General features: G+C 42.1%; 1 protein-coding gene across 1 annotated transcript in view; it reads right to left on the bottom strand.

The window, feature by feature from the left end:
* The window catches only part of ctdp1 (CTD (carboxy-terminal domain, RNA polymerase II, polypeptide A) phosphatase, subunit 1), a 66,563-nt gene that overhangs the window by 29,709 nt on the left and 16,070 nt on the right, over window positions 1-20,784 (bottom strand). The window contains exons 10-12 of the mRNA XM_071517924.1: window positions 20,199-20,429; window positions 16,785-16,938; window positions 20-258 (exon numbers count right to left, since the gene is read on the bottom strand). Of these exons, the coding sequence (XP_071374025.1) occupies window positions 20-258; window positions 16,785-16,938; window positions 20,199-20,429 (624 nt within the window). The remainder of the gene's footprint in view (window positions 1-19; window positions 259-16,784; window positions 16,939-20,198; window positions 20,430-20,784) is intronic.

Consider the following 20,784-nt stretch of genomic DNA (forward strand, 5'->3'; position numbering starts at 1 on the left):
CCATGAAGCCGTGTCTCACCTTGGCACACTAGCCGTCAGACTGGCCTCACTGGCTGGTGTCTGGATCCGCTCCTCCGTGCTCAGCGCCTGAGGACCCAGCCCTCCTCCTGTGCTCTGCCCAGCTCCTGGCTGCTGCTGCTGCTGCTGCTGCTGCTGCTGCTGCTCATCCTCTTCATCCTCCACCTCCTCATCCCCCGGTTTCTCCTTCCCTCGCCCCTCACTCTCGTTGTCGCTCTCCTCACCTAGGATGTCGTCCACCTATGTGAAAAGAGCTTTCGTGAGCTACGGTTTTGCTTCTGTCAGGACAGGGTCAGGGCTTCAGTGTTCACCACAGCATATTGCACACCAACAAATCAGACTATTCATATTTCCACTTTTAGTTTTTTTTTTCTTTAGATCATTCAGTCATTTGGCAGCTAGAGCATGCAGACATGCCACGACTGCAAATAATATCCTACCCTTTTGCATATGGATTAGACTGTAAATGAGATTAATTAATTTCCGTCCTCCCACTGAACACCAATCAGATGCCATTTGGCCCTCTATTCTTTTGCAAAGGAAATTAAGCAAATGAGAACCTGGAAAACTATACCAAAGATAATTGCATGCACACTGGAAAAAAAAAAGCTGAATTAAGAAAATTTCTATTAACGGAATACATTTCTGCTGAGAGTATCATGAAGAGGAACCACACATATCTTATCTTATCTATAACGTTATAGCCAATTCCCTTGATGCATTGCAGACTGGATTTCAATTATGCATCCAATTATATCAGGAAAATGGTTTTCCCTCTGCAAACTACTGTGTTACATAAGCCTAGAAAGGTGATTAAACTGTATGGATTGTTGGGTCAATCCAATAATGGAATAATATTTATTTTGAGGGGGAGCAACAAAAGGTGTTCTCCCAACTGGTTTCTGCCATGACAACACAATCCACGGCCTAAGACAACACAGCAAAAGTCTGTTCCAGTGGGGTGATCCTGTTAAAACTTCCAAGGAAAACTGCCAGCTCCATGACCTCCCCATTCTTGATTCCTGCATCCAATAACCTGGGGGCATCACAATGCCCCCAGGTTATTGGACCACTTACAACGGTTTACAGTCACCAGATCGACGTAGATAGGGATGGTGGGAACCTGAGGTGAATCCCACCAGAGCAAACATGTAGCCCTTCATCCAGTGACTCATTAGCGGCACATAATACTTTGCCAGTAGCTGAGGAAAACCTAGGATAAATGCAGAGGGACATTTCTCTTGGGGCCAGAGCTAGGATCATTACTGGCATCAAGCCAGGCTCATTAAAGCAATGTTGTTGGTTATTTGGACAGCCGAAGAGTGCCTTGGTAATGGTAACAATGCCTGAGGCAAGGCTGATCTGTAAACACAAAAGGGAAAAAAAAACTCTAAACATGTTAGGCCAGTGTTGGTAGGCCTCCGATTCCATTCTTTGAATCAAATTCAAATTAGATTGACCCCACAGGGCAAAAACAAATTATTGGGTAAGAAACAAATGAGACAGCAAAAGAGGGTTTGTTTATTCTGTACTGACAGCAAAAAAACACACAGGATCTAAGATCTCAACACAAATTGCTTTTTTCCACAGAAAAGTTTCCCTTCCTTCAAGCGTTTTCCACATCACTATCTCCCATGAGCTCTAACAGTGAGAATTTAGTGGGTCTTGTCTTTGTAGCGGTTTCTGATAAATTAAAATGAGGTGGGGTCCATTTGTCTGCCAGTACGGATGTTTAACTACTCTATATATCACTGCACACAAATACCTGTAAGGACGACTTACACAAATGAGAGAAGGGTCTTCAGGTACAGGCAGTTAAACAGTCAACATTCATCAATGAAGGTCACAATGCTCTTGACTTCAATACACAATGCTTAGTCCTGAAAAGACTGCTCTAATACATGTATTAAAAACCCATACCACCATCAACAGAGATTAGTAAAAAGTGACATCAGGAAGATATTTCAAGTAAATCAAGTCAATCTTCACAAAATCAGGTCTACATCCATGGCACTCAGAAAGCAGAACTGCGTCCCTTGTATACAATGCATCTACAGCAACATGGCCGTGTCAATATGTAGAACATTTCTGAGCAAAGACATGCAGGCTTAACAAACGGATAAGTAGATTCTAAAAGCAAAATGAAACTGCTGCAGGGTATGCTTCAAACAGTTCATTAATACAAGGCTGTTAACCCTTCAGTAAAGCTTCATAAAAGCCTAGAAGAAACCAGCTGTTTCATTCTTACAAGTTAGGCATGGTAGCAGGTAGAGATGTAACAGCATACCGGTACTGAGGTATACCATGATTAAAAACAATGATGGTAGCTGTAGAAGGTCAGAAATAAAGGGGATTGTTTGAACTCCTAATTCACCTGCTCTTACTTTATCCAACTGTACTGTATAGGCAGCAGGCCTGCTGAACTCCAACAGTGTATGTGTGACCCTTCATTTGCACTGAGTGAATATCAACATGGGCTACAATGTTATTCATGAAATTGCTGCATTGTCCTACAAGAATGTAATTGTTTTCACATGTGCTACACATTCTATCTCTCTCACACTGAGCTGTACGCCTATAGAAGAAGAGATGCGTCCAGGGGAATAGGCCTATATGTTGAACTGGGATGAAGATCATTTCTGAGCACAGAAAACAAATAAAGGAGCAAAACACTGGAATGCAGTCTCTCACAGTGTAGCACTGCTGTGTTCCCAGTATGAACCAAAGCGATTCTTGTCCCCTACTGACTACTGACCCATACCATAGAGGTAGATCGACAGTGGAGCCATGTCTTGACTCTGATCACTACCCTCTAAAAAACAATCCACAGTTCACAATGTCAGAAAGGGTCTTATAGCCTTAGCAGAAGTGGAGGCGTTAACAATCCCCAGAAACAGCATGGTCATCTCCACACAGTGTCCTTTTCCTGGCTGTAATAAGAGGCCAAGCAGAGAGCGCGCCACGAAACTTTCCAAAGCACAGCACGGCAGTCCCTCAAAGCCTGTTCACAGCCCGGCTATCGGTCTCGTCGTTGTAAGCAGCAAGCTGAGTTAGTGCAAGTGTGATTTTATTTAGTGCGGCTGCACAATTTTTTTTGGCAAATGCTTCAGTTGCTAGTCGATTATTGAAGGGGGCACCATTTGTAATGGCCCTGTGGTCTAGTGTGGTGATTTATCAGTTCAGAGTAAGATGTACAAGCATGAAATTTAGTCTCTAAAACCATGCCATATGAATAATTTCTAAAGCACTTAAAACCTGATTGTTTGATCATCTGCCCATAAAAGAACACCTAGGCCTATGAGCCTACTCATTTAAACCCACAAGATGGATTGCATGTCCATTTTTATTAAATCTATGTGGCTGTTCTAATGATGAACAATGCATACTTGTAACACATGCAGGCTAAATCTGTCTTCTAACAAAAGTTACCTTGGACTGCAACCATATCAAACAATAATACAGGACAGCAGTCAGACCTGAAAATTGACAGCAGGACATCAGAAGCTGCCCACAACGCTATTTGCTTTGATGCACGAAATGCACTCTGTGTCACTTCAAATGAAAAATATGAATGTGTATTGATGAAACATCAGCAAAACATTCTGCTAGGAAAAATGTGAAGACCAGATGTGAAGTCAATGTGATTCTTCCTTGAGGAATAATAATAACGATTGGGGTGAAAGTTTGAACAAAAAAATAAATCTGTCTTGAGAAACACTGTTCAGTGACTGGTCAAAGGACATGTCAATCACAGTGACTGACAGGCGAGAGCCAGCCGGTCCAGCGAAGCCATTGGAGTTCACTTCTTAACAATGTGCACATTTCTGCTTCAGAATCAAATCAGGCCCGAGGCGCTATGCTTACATCAAGATGCTAATTAAATCCATTATGCACCTACAACGTCCAAGTGAGTACTACAGGGCATCACATGCTATCACACTGAGCTATGGGACATGCTACAATGTGCAAAGATTATGTACTTTTGTGGCACTGATGTCCAAAATCATTAAACTAGATCACATTAATTAAAGTTTGTATGTAGGCTGCAGATGGGGAGAAGTTTGTGAGGTCGCACTTGTGAAGATCAACCATGAACCACAGGTTAAATGTCGGCGTTACAGTGATGAATGGCTGGAGGTGGTGTACTGCCACAATGACTTGTGAGAGACAAAGTACCCTCTCTCTGGTTATCTGAAAACAGGAAGCAAACACAACTCATCATCCCTCACTATCCTGGACAGGCAGGATGAAACAGATCCATTTCTCACATGGGTTGTTTTTTTCCAACAAACAACAATGCTCTATCAACAGTAAATTCTATTGTGATGCATTTTTTGAGGTGAAAGTTTTAACAAAAATCTGTCATTAGCAACACCGTTCAGTGATAGGCCAAAGAATAAAATAACCAAGACTGACAGGCAAGGGGGCGCCCTGGTGGCTCACCGAGTAGGGCGCGTACCATTTGGCTCAGGCCTTCCCGCAGCGACCCGGGTTCGAATCCGACCCGTGGTCCTTTGCTGCATGTCTTCCCCTCGCTCTCTCTCCCATACCTTCCTGTCTCTCTCTCACTATATCTCTCAAATAAAGCATAAAATGCCAAAAATAAATCTTTAAAAAAAAAAAAGACTGACAGGCAAGAGCCAGCTTAGACAGCTTTACTTGAATGAACTAAACAAATTATTTAGCATTTTATAGCATGAATTATTATGTTAATTCTTTGTAGTCAATAGATTAATGCTTGGGCAACCTTATAAATTAGAGTTTGAGGCCATCTACATTGGGTTCAAGCCAAAGTCTTAAGAGGCAAGAGGTTGTATAGCACGTTTCCATTACAACACCTAGATATTGTCAGTTGACTTATCTACTCACCGACTAAGCCGTGGAGAGATTCACCTACAATGAAGGCGGAAATCAAAAACAGAGCCTCTTCTAGACAGCTGTCCTTGGAGTTGAAAAGAACTTGTTTTCAGGCAAGCAGAGGATGAAGTTTTGAAGAGCAACCTGAGGTCTGACTGAGGGGAAAAATCTATCTTTCAGTACATTACCATATATACTATTATGGACTAGGAAGAGGCATACTAATATCCTTGCAAGAATGATAGACATTTCCATGAAGCCAGTCAATCAGTGCACATTGTCCTGGTCCAATGCTGTTTGTTCTGGATTATTGGAGAAAGAGCTCATGTCCTCACGAGACCAAGGACTGCTCAGATATAAATTTACACAGCAAATTCCCACTGAGGAGCGATTATACAACCTTTACAGCCTGCCAAAATTATTGGCTTCAGCTGTGAAAGTAATGGGGCAGATTGTTGATTGATGGATCAAGTAAGACAGTTGACGGGTCATGTAATGTGGGAACAGGGGAAGGTAGGGGATTTGCGTTTATGGAGGAAGGCTGACTTGATGCTCTGGGGTAATAAAACTGGGGAATAGGAAATTAATGCAAATGTCTAGGCAGACAGGAAAATATGATGACAATACTAGTAAATCAAGCCACAAAAAAGTTTGGGAATCACTGGGAATGATCAAGGACTTTTAATGCAGAGGAGACCCGTTAAAAGGAGCTCCCATAAACTGTTTGATCACCTCCTGCATTTCATTTTTCAATTGCCAAAGGGAAGGAGAAAGCTTATAAAACTTGCAACAGCACTTATCTAATGATTCTGCATGCAGCTTAACCTCAACAGACCAGGGAGGAGAACTGAAGGGTGTTAGAAAGCAACGGTGGCAAAGTAGAATCACAGAGAGGCTCCGGTGCCACTCAGCTCATAACTGTATTCATCTCAGTTGTTGGCTAAGGCCAGGGCCAGATCAAAGGCCATATGCAATCCAGCTTCCGGAGCCAAGGGCCAGCCCCATTCCGATGGGAGCAATTACGACAAGAAAGGGAAGTGAAATTCATTATTATACCTTCAAAGTCGCTCAGTCACTGTTCGCTCCGGCATCAGGGGAAAGCTGAAGCACTCAAATGTAGAGAATACGAGAACCTAAGCCAAAGGACATGTCATGCCGCCTCGTCTGATATCATTTTCTTAAGAGTGTCGGCAAACGGGAAGATACTCGCCCTTTCCCTCATCGTCTCAGCAAGACACGGCCTACAACAATGCACCTGAGGTTAGTCAAGGATAGTTATATAAGACTGAGCTGAAAACATCACTTTTTTATGGAACATTCGCAAATGTTCAATGACAGAGAATTTCAATGGGCACTCAAACTTTGAAAATGAATATCAATGAAGCTAAATCTTTGAATCTTTAAGGCTTAGACAACGCAAAAACTTTCCAAAAGTGACAGATGGATCAAGTGAGGACTATTCCCTAACTAAATTACTCTTAATAGAGTGGATCCTAATCATACATAAAGGTGAAGGTTGAACTGAGAAACTGAGCTTCCAGACAGTTCTGTCGTTCTGGCAAGTTAGCCTGACAGTCATCTGTCAGATGACTGCAGATAGTCCTGTCAGGCTGCCAAGAACTGTGTGCAAATGGGAAGCTGATCAGAGGGAATATTCATGGCGCTCCAGGTTTGGGGACAGATGATGGAGTCAGGTCTGGATGATGGAGCGGCTTGTCCGGGGGTAGTAATTTGCTGGCTGTGTCAGAAGCACGGTTGACTGCGAGTGACCCTGTAGCGCAGGCCTGACCTTTTGTAACTCACTGCTCTGAAAATGTAGTGGCTGAGGAAACCCATCAAGTGCATGACCGTTTTCAGAACCACGGACAGCACCGCACATAAGAGCTCCTGTGAAGATTTTGCTACTACATTAACCTTCTTTGGCAGAGCAGACATAATGCAGAAGACAAGATGTGAAAGTTTTCAATGATTTGAAGTACAGCTTTGCCATGAGAGGAAAATGAAGACGAACCTTCAGGCTACCTGTGGCATACCAGTGGTGTTACTGACTATGGAAATAACATTAACAAGACTAATAAAGCGCCACGAAAGCAAAGACCCAGGCATCCTTTTGAATCGACAAAGTAACTAAGTAAGCTCCTCAATGAGTGACATGTATTTGACCACACAGTCCACAGCTGTGTGCCCTCTGTAAATAACAATTACAGCCTGAAGCACTCTGGCATTTCATGACCTGCTCTGCTCTACCTGTCACTACGAAGTCTGCTCAGCACCAAGGTTCAACTTCACATATAGACTGTGTTTAACGCTGTCAACGCTGAAGTTAACAGTGTTTCATTAAAGGAAAAGAAACATTTGATATGATTTAATCTAGCCCAGTACAGTCCAAATAACATGAAATGACCAAACTGTAACCCGTAATATTCATCTGCTAAGCTCGGGATATGAAAAGCATCAGTTGCCGTGTCTAATCTCCATGGATTCCACACCAACTGAACGCCTTGGTAGCCTAGGGCTGTTTGCATTCCACAGCCTTCACATCCTATCAAAGCTTGGGCCTTTTAGTTGATACAGCCTTTGGAATTAGAAGTTGACAGGCAGCGCTCTTATCAGGCCAGGGCAGCTTGGTCAGCCCAGGAGGAGTCCGATACTCCAAGAAGAGTAAACTTGGGGCCAAATTAAATAGAACCTATAATTCAACAGCAACCTCATCATCAGCAAAAACAACTGCCCTGGACCATCTGTCATTTTGGACGGAGGGGAAGCTCCGCTGGAACTGCTGCGATTTTCCATACCGAGGCTACTACCCCGACTGCCCCTGCCTGGTTGGCGCACACTGCTCATGGCAGCCTACAAACACGAGGTCCAATGGCTCCAGTCGTCGCCAGAGGCAGGAGATCTGGGCCAATCCCTGTCCTGGGACCTCGCCAGACTGGAAGAATAACAGGTTCATCATGTCTGGTCGTAAACGCTACATAAAAGTTAGAAACAACAGATGCAGAAAAAATGCAAGATCCATGCTGTTGCTGATTACTTCCTTTCCCCCACCAGCATTTTTCACCACCTTTCTCCTCTTGTCATATGTAACACAGTGTAGTGATATTTCTCCCATCACCCTGTCTACTGGTAGAGGATAGGAGGGGGGAGGAGGTGAGGAGAAGTGCCTCTCAGTTTATGTAATCTGTAGAAGGGACAAGACAATTCAATACATTTTTTTTCAACAATTGGACAAGTAAAGAAAAATAAAATAAACACATGCACACTGAGAAACACTATGGGGAGGGAAAGTGTCAACTTTCGCCATCTGCTGGTTGTGTTCAAAGAAAAAAAATCACCACTGATTTTAGCTTGAAGTTTCATGTATCAGACATATATCAGGCACATCAGCTATGAATGAGATGAAACAACATAATTTTTGTTGCAAAGGCCAAACGACAGCCTTGCTACTGGGCTGAACGAGTGGAAATAGAGGTGTAATTACATCGCCCGTTGCATAATTTGAAATGCGCCAAACATCCAATTCACTTTGATGGCCAGTTTTGAACGCAAACAGCAGGGGGCGACATGCCGACTTTCGTAGTCGTTTCATTACTCCCCCTCTCTAGCTAGGCTGTATGCCGTGCAGAGGAGATGGGGAAAGGTGCAGACGGCCTTCACAACAAAGAGACAAGATACAATGGAGCTATAATCTCACACATAAAGAAGCCCTCTTTCAGAGTTGCAGGATGCTTTTCAAAACTTTTCAGGGACACTGCTCCAGTCACAAAGTAACTCTTGGTTCTTTTGCAGGAGATTTGAAGGGGAAGCAGTGAAAGGAGTACTTGGCCATCAACGGACGGGAGGATGAAAGCGAAAACAGTCATTATCACTTCTAGTTGCGTAACTATTAAAGACCAAACAGAATTTTTTTTTTCCCTGGCAAAACATAAGAAAAAACATAACCCAAACGGCAAATTTTCAACTTAAAATAACAGACTTCAACATAACTGTGTCCGTAATTATGTGTGCAAAATACCACTGTGCCATCATGGGCTCGTTTGTGAATCTTGAAATGAGTGTTTCTGCTATCAGCAGGTTTTACAAACCTAGAACACTCTCAAAAAATGAAGATGCATGTTACAGAGATACACAAAACAGTCATCTGTGATGCTTAAAGTTGTGCTTCCATCTTAACAATGTAAGGACCTCCATATTCTGCAGCATCATGCAGAAGCATGTCCTCCACAGTCAGGATTAGATCTCACCAAGGATGTGAGAGATCAATACCTGCAGGCGTTGGGAGAGCAAGGATCACCGTGACTGATGACTTGGCTGGATCCCCTGTGATCCCGGGCTTAATGACCTATGGCTCTGAGGGCACGCATGGTGTCACACCGTGTCACGCCAACACTGGCTGTGTCTAAATCATCACCTCGTTCATGGTTGTCAATTCTTGACTTCAGAATAGGAGGGATAAAGAAGACTGCATCAATTCAGCAATATGTAGGCTACGCTAGTCCTTAATTAAACATGCATGTCTGCCAAGCAATATGGGCTCTGCATGGGCCATGTCAGTATAACACAGAAAAATGTAGCCTGAACAAACTGATAAGAGGAATCCCTGACTCTGTATCACAAAAGGTGTTATTATAATCCTTCTCTACTGGTGGAATATCTGCATGGTCTCACATAGCTGGACCTTTCTCCTCAGTACTTCATTTCACTTTGTTTTGTGTCAGTGCACTGGAGAGGTCTGGCTGATCCATTGTCATATGGGAATAAAGGCAAGAAAGGAAATCTCTCGAGGGAAAAAAGAAAAATCAATTTGCATTCCATTAAGCAATCATGCCACAGGAATGTGTTCAAAACTGTGTGTGTGTGTGTGTGTGTGTCTGTGTGTGTGATTGCCATCTGCCAGCTCTGGAATGGGTAAAAAACCCCCCAAAAAAAACATTTCTTACCCCGTACAGATCTGTTGAGTCAGAGTAGGAAACACATCTTAAGCACTACAATAATAGGATAGTCAATTCTACATTCCCCATTAAACACAATGTTTCTATATAAATTAACTATAAATGGACTGTTTCATTGCAAGAAGTAAAAATTGGGAGAAGAGCAGAAGAAAGTAAAATCTTGGTTATTTACATATTTAAAGCTGTCACCGATTATATAAATCATTGTGGAGTATTGACTTTAAAGCTGTACAGTCAGGGAACGCAGAGTGAAAGTAATGGGGAGCCGAGCAAACGCACATCCCTCCCTTCTCCCTTTGATCCTTTACTCAAGACGAGGTTTCTTTTGGTGTGATGGAGAGGCTTTCGGTGGGTAAAAAAAAACACTTGAAAAATGAAGGGAAATGCATAAATGACAGCAAAAGGCCATTATCCCCTTCCATAGTGGTGGAAATATCCCGCAACATATCAGGTAGGATGGTGTGCCTGTCTAACATTTGCCAAGATATGAAAGGCCAGACAGGGACCTGTGATTGAAGAGCTAAGACCACACTACAAACCGAGAGAGAGAGAGCAGACAAGCCCATCTCATTGCTCTGTCTACACATGGCTGAACCACTTAACCACATTTCTCATTACACATCAAACACTGTGGGATTAAAGGAACTCCGCCTGTGATACATGATCAACTGACGTGAAGCCTTGAACTATGTTCTACAGGATGGCTTTTATACCGTACTGTCCATCTAGGGATAGAGCTAATGAGAACTTGTTAGGATCATACTGTACTGTAGCCTGCGTGTGCCTTACATTTGCACAGTTGGATGGTTCTGACGTGATATTGCGCGAGCTTCTGGAAACACCATTGACTTCCGCTGAGGAACTCTTCTGAGGAGGCAAGTCAATTGGTTACGTTGGTCCTGTGAGACACTATAGGTACTAGCAGCATTAACAACTACATCTATTGATGTGTTAAAGGAAAATCTAAAACACTTAAAATGTACCTTGCATTTCTGGGCCCGTTGTTGTTTGGTGGTGTATTTTGTACCCAATGGAGTTTGATATCAGAGCACAGGCGTCTTTCTAGACTCACCATTTTGCACTGACGTTCAACAATGGAAAGGAAGAGAGGCCAACTTCTCCACTGACAGTAGCCTGAATAGATCAGAATGCAGTGCAGCCACAAGACATGTTGCATTTGGAGTAAGGGACATGACTTTTTCTCAACTGGAAAAATGCTCTCTTACTTTTACTATTCTATCACTATCGCTATTGCTCTCTTCACCTACTCATGAACCCACAGCTGAATGCAATAAGTTCAGGCCCATTCTCTGGAGGTTGTTGAAAGTGATTCTGGGAAATGTAGGAAATCACTAACTGAAGTAGGAGTAGACGAGGCAGGTGGAGGCAAGGCAGGCATACTAGGGCTGGGCGATAATTCAATATTGTCGTTTATCATCTTTCAGTGGAATCATATTGTGATGATATGAAGATATTTTGATATCATGACACACATTTCTGCTGTCTAAATTGATGATGACAAGCAAATTTTACTTAAAAACTCGTAAAATGAGGTATGGTAGGAATATAATTTGAATATTTCTGTTTTGTTTGACACTACACCTAACATCACCATTCGGTTCAATAAGATGAACATTCATTTGATTATTTAACGTGATTTTGCATACATGAACCATATCGTGATATATATTGATATCGAGAAAAATCCTTACGATTATCATGATATTGATTTCAACCATATCGCCCAGCCCTAAGGCATACTAAAAAAGTAAATTACAACACTTTGTCACAAAATAACTCCTGGAATGAACATCACAGAATGATAATATATATAACAGTGCATCTTAGGGTGGACTTTTTCTTTAACTGGACAGACAGCCAAGACTGTGGCTCATATATGGTCCATTTTAAAAGAACCAAACACAGTTGTCTTTAATTCTGTCATCTTTATGTATGCATACATTTTGTACAATCATTTTACCGCTGATGTTACCCAACTTTAAGGTAGACTGAGCAGTGCTACGGAAAGTTCACTGCAGGTATTGTCAAAGAAGAGCCAGACAGTGCAGTCAGAATTGGGCCCAGGAGCATGAGAGGACATTTGGCAGAGGGTCAGAGAATTTACAGTTGTTGGCTCTATCCGAGCCCACACCACAACTGAACCAATAAAAGATGTAGTGGAATGAATTTGCACTTTTTTGTTTTACTAGAGAGAGCAGCAGACTGACAGAGTTGCGTTCACCCACAGGTAAAGACCCATAAATGTGAGCCAATGTGGTGCAGGTGGTCGGTGCGACTGCCAGCAGCAGAGATAAGAGAACGCAGACAGTCCCTGTTATCATACAGCGCACCGGGAAAGGAATTTCAAAGAAAGGTCACCTGGTTGGTACACTGCCGTGATTCTTTGCTGGGCAACTGTGCACATGTTGCTCCTGGTAAATTGACACATAGCACCATGTAACCATTGGTGACATTTAAATGTGAGGCTGTCTACCTGACTCAGATGTGTACCTAGCCTCGGCCAATTAAGCCTGCTTCTTTCCCTTTGCCCTGAAGATCTGGAGTGTTTAAGAATGTCACAGACCGCCCTTTAGCTGAGGCAGGCCGAGGACGATGACATTTCAAATACACTGTATCTACAAGGGACCCTTCCTGCGAGTCAATTTCGTTACTGTTCTACAGTACAAAAGATGTTGGGCAAGGATTTACTTATGCTTGCAAGAAGCCAACAGTCTGATTTGGTGCTTCAAAATTATGGCCGCCAGATGGTAATTTCTAAGCCCTTTGCGGTTGAGAGTTACTACCTGTCCAAAATCACTTTACTTATGAACCAGATTAGACTACATATCATCATCTGAGAAAATGATGGTCACCACTGAAAACCTAATGATCTAATCACCATATCATGAAGAACATCATACCGTTCAGCTCTGAAAACTGCTGGCTTTGAACTGTTCACCCAGCTAACTCCTATGGGACAAAATTCCAGCACTTAAGCTAACCTAGGACATTGCAGATGAGTTAATCATTTGACTGTGGACTCCCAAGCTGAAATAAAGATATTCAGTTCATCCTGAAGACATATTTCACCTGTCAACATACGGTCCTCAGAAGCAATCTACACACAAGTAAATGGCTTGAATTGTTTAGAGACCCAGGGAGGACTTCTGAACTCTACTCAGTTTTATCTTCAACCAGTCCAAATGTCACATTTACACAACAATTGTTGCTGGTATTTTGGGAACAATGCCCAGTGCGAGCATTGCACAATAGCTCATTGGCCATAACCAGCTCGATCTTGGTGGTGCATAAGCAAGAGGCTGACCTTTGAGCGAGAATGAAAATCAATGCAAGGTTTGCGCTACCATGAGGTTACTTTAATACACCATGGTATTGATTTGGGTGAAATAATCTTTTGATGACCACAAAAACACGGTGCTTTGGACGCATTATATGAGCCTTCAAGTGCTTTGAAATGAAAGCATGCGCAATCTATATGACACATGAAAGGGTTTGTCTCTGTGCCTCCAAGATGAAATAAATGAACTGCACATGGACGCAGCATCTTGCCCGATACTGATGCATCACTACAGCAGTCCTGATGTTGCAAGCCGGCAACCTCCTACTTTGCTGAGTGATTGATGATAGTGGATTGATAGATCTGTCTTCTCTCTGTAGGAGTTCTTTGAAGATGAGTAATTACTATATTAGCAGGTTCATTTCTCAGCACGTCTGTGACTGGGCGCCCATGGCATGTCCTCAGAACAGGCTATTAAATAACCCTAACCCTAACACGGTTAAAAGCTGCAGACATCCATAATTTCAACATGATTGCAACATGCTCACATCATCCTAAGTGGAGACAAATCCGTTAGTGATCCATTTATTCTTAGTTAAAGACATTGTTTGCAGAAATCCCTCTCTGATAATTCCTGAAACATGTTACAAAATCCCGAACATATTCATTCAACCATATTGTTGACAGTAAATCAGTGGAGACCATTTCTCAAAAATTCACCAATATATTGACAAACATTTGTCTGATCATTAATTTCCTTGCCAATCTGCTTATTAAACCCCCATACTATCTAAGAGAGGGAAGAGAGAAATGCTTTTTCAGTCTAACCCACCATCTCTGTTCCCTCACTCAGTTGCGCACACACGCAAGCCTCAGACGCAATCATACAAAAGGCCTGGCCCGACGGCAGACATAATGTACAATTTCCAGATTAATAATAGAAACACAATTTCCAGCTCACTTCCTGCTGCAGTCGTGATGACGTCTAACAGGCACAAACAGGGGAGTGATCTTTGAAAATGTGTCCTGCCTTGGCAACAGCGATATGGAGGGCAAAATGAGCTGTAGCAGGCAGAGTCATCTTTGGGATGACTACTGCATGATGACTATCGAGATGGGAAGGATCATACATGTCTGACGACCATGTGGTAACACAGCCTCAGTGGAAGACAAATATGAGTGATGAAAAAAAAAAAAATAGAGTGATAGGAGTGTTAGGGGAGCTTGATGAAAACATAACAGCAGTCCAAAAGATGCCTAAAATCCTGAAAAAAAAAAAGAGTAGAAGAAGCCCAATTATGACTCACGGATTACGAAAGGTTTAACTCCAAGATGTGCAATATTACAGAGATATCACCGTCCATTTTATGTTAGTATCTTTGAAAAATCATTGGATGACAACTCAGCTGCATTTTCAAACAGCCAAAAAGGGAGCGACTTATAAGCATCATACACCACCTTGAAAGCTGGGAGATATGTAACATGAAAAGAGAAATGTTAAATAGCTGTTGGCTTTGGCAGTATTTCCAGGTCAGTGATTTTTAGAGGGCATGCGGTGCAGACTTGCATCTTTCTCAAACACATAAGTGTAGAAGAAAAGAAGGGGCAGAAAGTCTATTTGCGGAAATGCATGCCACAGCAGTTTGTGACTGAGCCGCAGAGCTATCCCCCGCAGCTAAAGAGTTGCTTAACTTTACTATTCAATCAAACTAATAACCGGGCAGGCTGTTTAGCATCCCAGTGACAGGAGTCACTTCGTCATTCAGAGCATGACCAATCATACGGACGTCTGAATCATTCAATTAAATTTTAACTAAGCAAAATCCCATTTACTTGCGGGATCTATGACCTGTAGTCAATCTCAAGGTTAGAAGAGAGTGAGCCACCAAGCCACTTTGTCATAAAGAACAAGATCCTAAAAATGCCAGTACAGTGTATTGCAATAATAAAAGCTAGGTGTGAAATAAAAGGGAAAAAGTAATTAAGATTAGATTCCTACTTGCCACTTTTTATCATCTAGACACTACAGGGTCTTCTTTTTTAGAAGTTTAAGACAATTACCTTGACCAAACAACAATAATAATAATATTAAACGTGATAAAAAAACAAAAAAAAACAAAAAAAACAAACACTGGCTATAGCCTACACTATTACCAACCTAGTCAAGTTCTGGGGTTGTGAGTTTAAATTGCTCCAACACTCTGAAAATTAAAAACGATACCAAACAAAAAGTTAATCATTACAGTGTTGCTCCCTACTTTCATCAGATTAATAATTAGGAGGGAAGCAGGCAGGCCTTTTTGGCGATAAAATAATAACATGCCAATAGGAATCAAAAAAGCTAGGGATGCATTACCAAGGCCAATCTAATTAGCCCATCTCAGTTAAAAGCATCATGATAAGATTCTTTAACAAGGCAGATGTGGCGAGGCGCAAAGTTGGGCTCCCTTGTGAATTAATTATTTGCCACCGTCATAAACAATGTAATCACTCCATCGGCTTGCAGAACGCCAATGGCTCTTCTGTGGCGGGGGTTGCTCAGCTTTATTCACCAAGCAGCATACAGTCTTCACAGTAGTCTCGCCAATTCAGAAATCTCTTCCTCAGATGCTTTCTAGTCGGAGATTTTACCATTATAGGAAAAAGAGAGAAAATAGCCACCCAACACGTGAGCTCACTTCAAAGATGGCTTGTCACACGCCATGTGCCACATGTGAACAAGCCTGAAAGCTCTTTTTTCAGCCAAATGCGGCCATCACCTGCTGAGAGGACCTGGACACATCCCAAGGATCTGTTCCGCACGCCCCCCCCCCCCCCCCCCCCCCCCCCCCCCCTCCCCACTAGTGCATTAGGAGAATTCAGACTCCATTAAAGAGCATTATGGAAGCTGCAGGTGCATAGCTCTCAGACATTAGCGTTCACTTCACCTGCCTAGCGGGAATGGCAAAAACACAACATGAGAGTGCAGAGAGTAGATAGGGCCGAAATGAAGGGTGCATGTAGGGATTTGAATAACAGAACAGATGTCTTGGATGAGAAGGGAAATCAAAACATGTGCTGCTCTGATGTTCTCCCTGCTACTTATACGTTTCAATGTAGTTCTGTCAGACACTAATGAATGCCAAGCACTTCAACATTGGGAGCCCTGAATAGCATATGTGCCAGAGATCCCACCACTTAATAACGCCCTGCTGGAAGCCGTGTAGGCACATGAAAATCCACATGTCAGAATGTACAGTACAACACTGGCTAGGTGTTAGTGTGCAACATGTAGCACTATCCTAATTTAACACCCGCCAAGCATTGAATACCAGTAAAATTAGTCTTTGGTGAAATATGCTTCAAAATGCTCTCTTGTAATTTAGAAATCTGTTGCACTTGAATCATGAATTACAAACTTGATCCAATGCAGAAGTTACTCATAGGGATTGGACGATATATATCGCAATTCAATATATCGGGATACAAAATAATTATTGTCTTGCAGGAAAATTAATTGCGATATTAGCTGCGTTTTATTCTGCTGTAGTAATCACAAATTCACAAGCTCTCCATTGAAATTATATCATTTGCACTTTTTAATGACATTTGCTAGAAAGATTTGCGTGCAAAATACTAGTACTAATGTTAGGTAGTGCCTGTGTTTCCCCCTTCCTTACCTCTTTGTCCATGCTCTCCAGATCCTCCTTGCAGAGTGTGTACAGAGGCATGGTCTCCGACATGCTGGGCTGTCGTTTTCGGCGGGACGGTCCCGGCTGCTCGTCGTCTTGGCTGGGCCCCGCCGTCTCGTCCTGCTGACTCTTCTGAGTTCCCCTGAGGCACGTCAACAAACAGAAACAGCTCATAAAAACACCAGAAAACTCAAAAGACATAACATTTATATTTGACGATCTTCAAGGCTTCTACTTATTCTAATTATTCCACCACAAAAAGTAGATTTGCCTTAAAGCACACCTGATTTTGCTATCTTTTCAATCAAATCTATATCCAAACACTCAGAATACTCTAAAAGGCCTGTGCAGCAAGTTTAAGGCCGTACTGCAATATGCAGTCAGTAAAATAAATTTTATACATAGTCCCCCATAAAGTTTATAGCAGCCTATGGCTTTGCACATAGCGAAATACATCTCCTATTTACTTCAATTACATAAGTGAGATTGGAGAAGTTAAGAAGACAGATGTTGTTTTGAAATTTCAGTTTATTATACAATCAACTCTAGCCACAAAACATAACAAAACAGACACTGTGAGGATGCAGATTGAAGGGTGAAAGACTGAAGGAGGATACTGGGGACCAATGATGAGAATGGAGGAGTGTTTTAACTAATTAACGAGGGCCCATCAGATGTACATCTTGTTCAAATTTTGTTTCCATACTTCCTCTTGGCAGTCTTTAATTGGAAAGAACTTCTTTAACGATTTAAGTTTAAACCAAGTTTATGCAACTCCCTGAAAACCCTGATGTGCCTCTAATGCACAAATAATGTAGGGCAATTTTATGCTTGTGAGTTTTAATTACAGTATATCATACAGACAGATCCGGTTCAAAGCATTTCAAGCCGCTGGCGATTGTCCAGTAAACAGATGGCTACCAAAAAACACTTGATTAACACAGAAAGTTTTAAAACTTTTTGTGCACGTTCTCCCTAAAGTGTTAAAAATTATTTAAACTCATCATGATCGCATCTTTGCGTGAAGAAGTGTAGTTAATTCCTCTGATGTTATGCGAAACAAATTTGAGGATGGAACATACAGAAATGGGACACTTGCTGCTGGGTTTAGTTAGCTTCCATCTCCTTTGCAGCAACTCTGGTGATGGGGCCAATTTGAAATGAACCTGGACTGAATACGCAAGCTCATAGACTTTCCATTCCTGATCTCAATACATAAAATTCTGCAATATACATGCCAAGTTATGTTTTCCACGGGGATTTTAGTTGCTGCTGGGTAGCCCAACGCTTACTGAACAGGAATAGTTATTCATTCCATAGCACAAGCCTGGCTGTCGGTCAACAAGCTGGTTCTTCAGGGGAATAAAACTGGGCTGGTAAGAAGCAGAACATGCTGAAAATCATAGTCTACCACCAAATCCCCTCGAATATATTCTAGATTAGTAATGTGAGCTGAAATATCACACAGACTGTTGCAAGCTCTGCCAGAAATCCTGACTCTGAGGCTTCAATAGATGATAAACTATCAATAATGAAACCCACAGTATGACGGCTTCCCCCTCTGAGCTCTTCCCATGCATCATTTCTATGGGTACATGTCAGAGTTGGGGAGGGACGTCTTGTGCGGAATTTCCAAGCGGGCACTTATCATCAGGAGGCAGAAACAAGACAAATATCCGCCTCCTGAATAGCCGGCTTTCCTGTGGCGACTGGCAGGGGCCCGGCGCCCCGACGACAAACAAGTAAACAGGCAGAGGACAAGCTCTTCATTAGCATCAGTGACTGACTGCTGTATCTAAAGACAACTGAAGTGGAAGGTTACAGGGAGGTGACTCTTCCAGGAACTGTGAGGCTCTCCTTACGCCAGCCACATCGCTCTTGTCAAACTGGATGGAGTGGTATTCCCCCCAAAACAAGATTGTGAAATATGATTATCTAATTTTTTAAATCGTAAAAAAAAAATATTTGAAAGTCAGCTTACTTTACAGGTTATATTTTTATGTTCAGACTTTTGGCTGTTTGTATCCTCACTCGTAAAACACGATTCGTACATAGACAGTGTTCTTCTGATTCTGGATCGGAAGTAAAGCATATTTAATATGGTTTCCAATTGACATTTTCAAAATAAAAGTTCCGGTTTAACTGAGGCACTTTCATTACTACTACATCAGTGGATAGCAGCAGGCTACAACTTTAGCAAATTATTACACAATTCATATGACCTGAGCATCATATCTAGGTGGCTGCCACTGCGCCACCATCTTCCCAATGGAACAATTAAGGCAAATATGAGACTTTTACACTGAAAAACTTTTCTCTTTTGAGATATACCTGCCACACACAACATAATTGTGTGTTTCCAGAGTTGTAAAACACAATCCATGTCTGTCTTCATAGATCTAAACAGTGATTTGTAATCGTAAACTGAGGTTTGTACCTACAAACCATGGGCTACAATCTAGTTCATAGATTTACAGAACTGAGTTTTAGTTTAGGTATTCAAATTTGTTATGGGGGGAAATATACCTCCATAAAACTGTAGGTAGGAATAAGGGCATAATTGGAAAATGAAGCATACTTATTCTATGACAAAATGAAGGTAAAACTTTTTATTGAAGATTAGTGTCTTACACTGCTGAATAGAGAATTTCCCCAACTTTCAATTAAATTGGCATGTCAATTTTAGCATCAACATGTTTCCACCATAGCTATAAAACAGGATAAAAATTAATGTCTTTAGAGCAAAGCTGCTAACATCAGCTACTTTATACTGCCCTGATCTTTAATGTTGTGCATTTATTTAGAACCCAAGATTCAGGTGGGGGATGGATTGTACAAGAAAATCTAATCTGGCTAAAGAAGATGAAAGGCACACACAGCAAATCTAACAGAGCGATGGGCCTCTCAGGCCACAGAGCATATGCTCTCCCCTGGGATGCTTGTCTTAATGAAAGTATTTGGCTTCCTCTTTGCTACAGAAGTGAAAAGTGAATGAATCAGAAAAGCTCGGCTGGGGGCTGGAGACTGCACACCTGATGGTTGACAGCTTGCCCCTGCCACTAAATGCTATAAACAATCAAGAGAGTAAACTGTGGAGTTTTATTGTGTTTCAGTTGATAGTTGGAGACGTTGCTCCATTGGGGGTTGTCCATAAAATGGCACTGCGCTAACAGCCATTAGTTTATGGAGAAGGAAGGGCTGGAAAAGAGACCCTGTGGGCCGATTCAAGATCAGTTATGAGCAATTTTGCAGTCAATACTAAACATAGAGAAATATCAGTAACACTTTTTACATGCTTTATGCAATGTTCCTGGACAGATGCAGATGAGATGTATCTCAAGGATAGAGATACAGACCCTAAATCCAAAGTGAAGAACACGGTGAATTCTGTCCACACCGTACCTGAGAGAAGAGTGCTCTCTGTGATCAGAGAGCGACAAAGACCCTGAAGGCTGGAGGTAAGACGGCGGCCGCGAGGCCTGAGGACCCCTGCGGATCAGCTTCCCTGTGACGGGGTCGTAGGTCCGCAGCTCGGGGGCCGGAGGCGGAGGTTTGTGGTGGATGGGAGCTGGGTGGAAGAGGGGCTTCTGGAGGAACCCCTGGTTATCAGGGAAAGCTGCTGGGCTGTTGCTCCTTCAAACAGACAAGATATATATCATATGGTGATTTTTATGTAATGCTTTTAGTATATAGGCATAATCTAGGTTTTAGTGCACTAACAGTATCTGTAGTATTGGGATCAGCTTTGTTGCAGTATAAAACTTTTCCGGCGGGAGGAAAAATGTCTCCTGACCTGAAAATGTTGAAATGCTGCTATTTGTGAAGTTCATCGGCATAACAGCTATTATTTAGAAGGGAGCCTTGGCTATGCAGGCTAAATGTCAAAAAAGTGTATTTGACCAGCGTAAAGAAAACAAGCTATATCATCTAGCCAGTTTTCTACATTATCATCTATCATTCATTTTTTCTATTTGATTGAGGATTGTTA

Source organism: Centroberyx affinis, unplaced genomic scaffold, assembly GCF_046629955.1.
Source record: "Centroberyx affinis isolate AG114_WGS23_722 - 3 ecotype Tasmania unplaced genomic scaffold, CSIRO-AGI_Caff_v1 ptg000541l_1, whole genome shotgun sequence".
Taxonomy (NCBI): Eukaryota; Metazoa; Chordata; class Actinopteri; order Beryciformes; family Berycidae; genus Centroberyx; species Centroberyx affinis.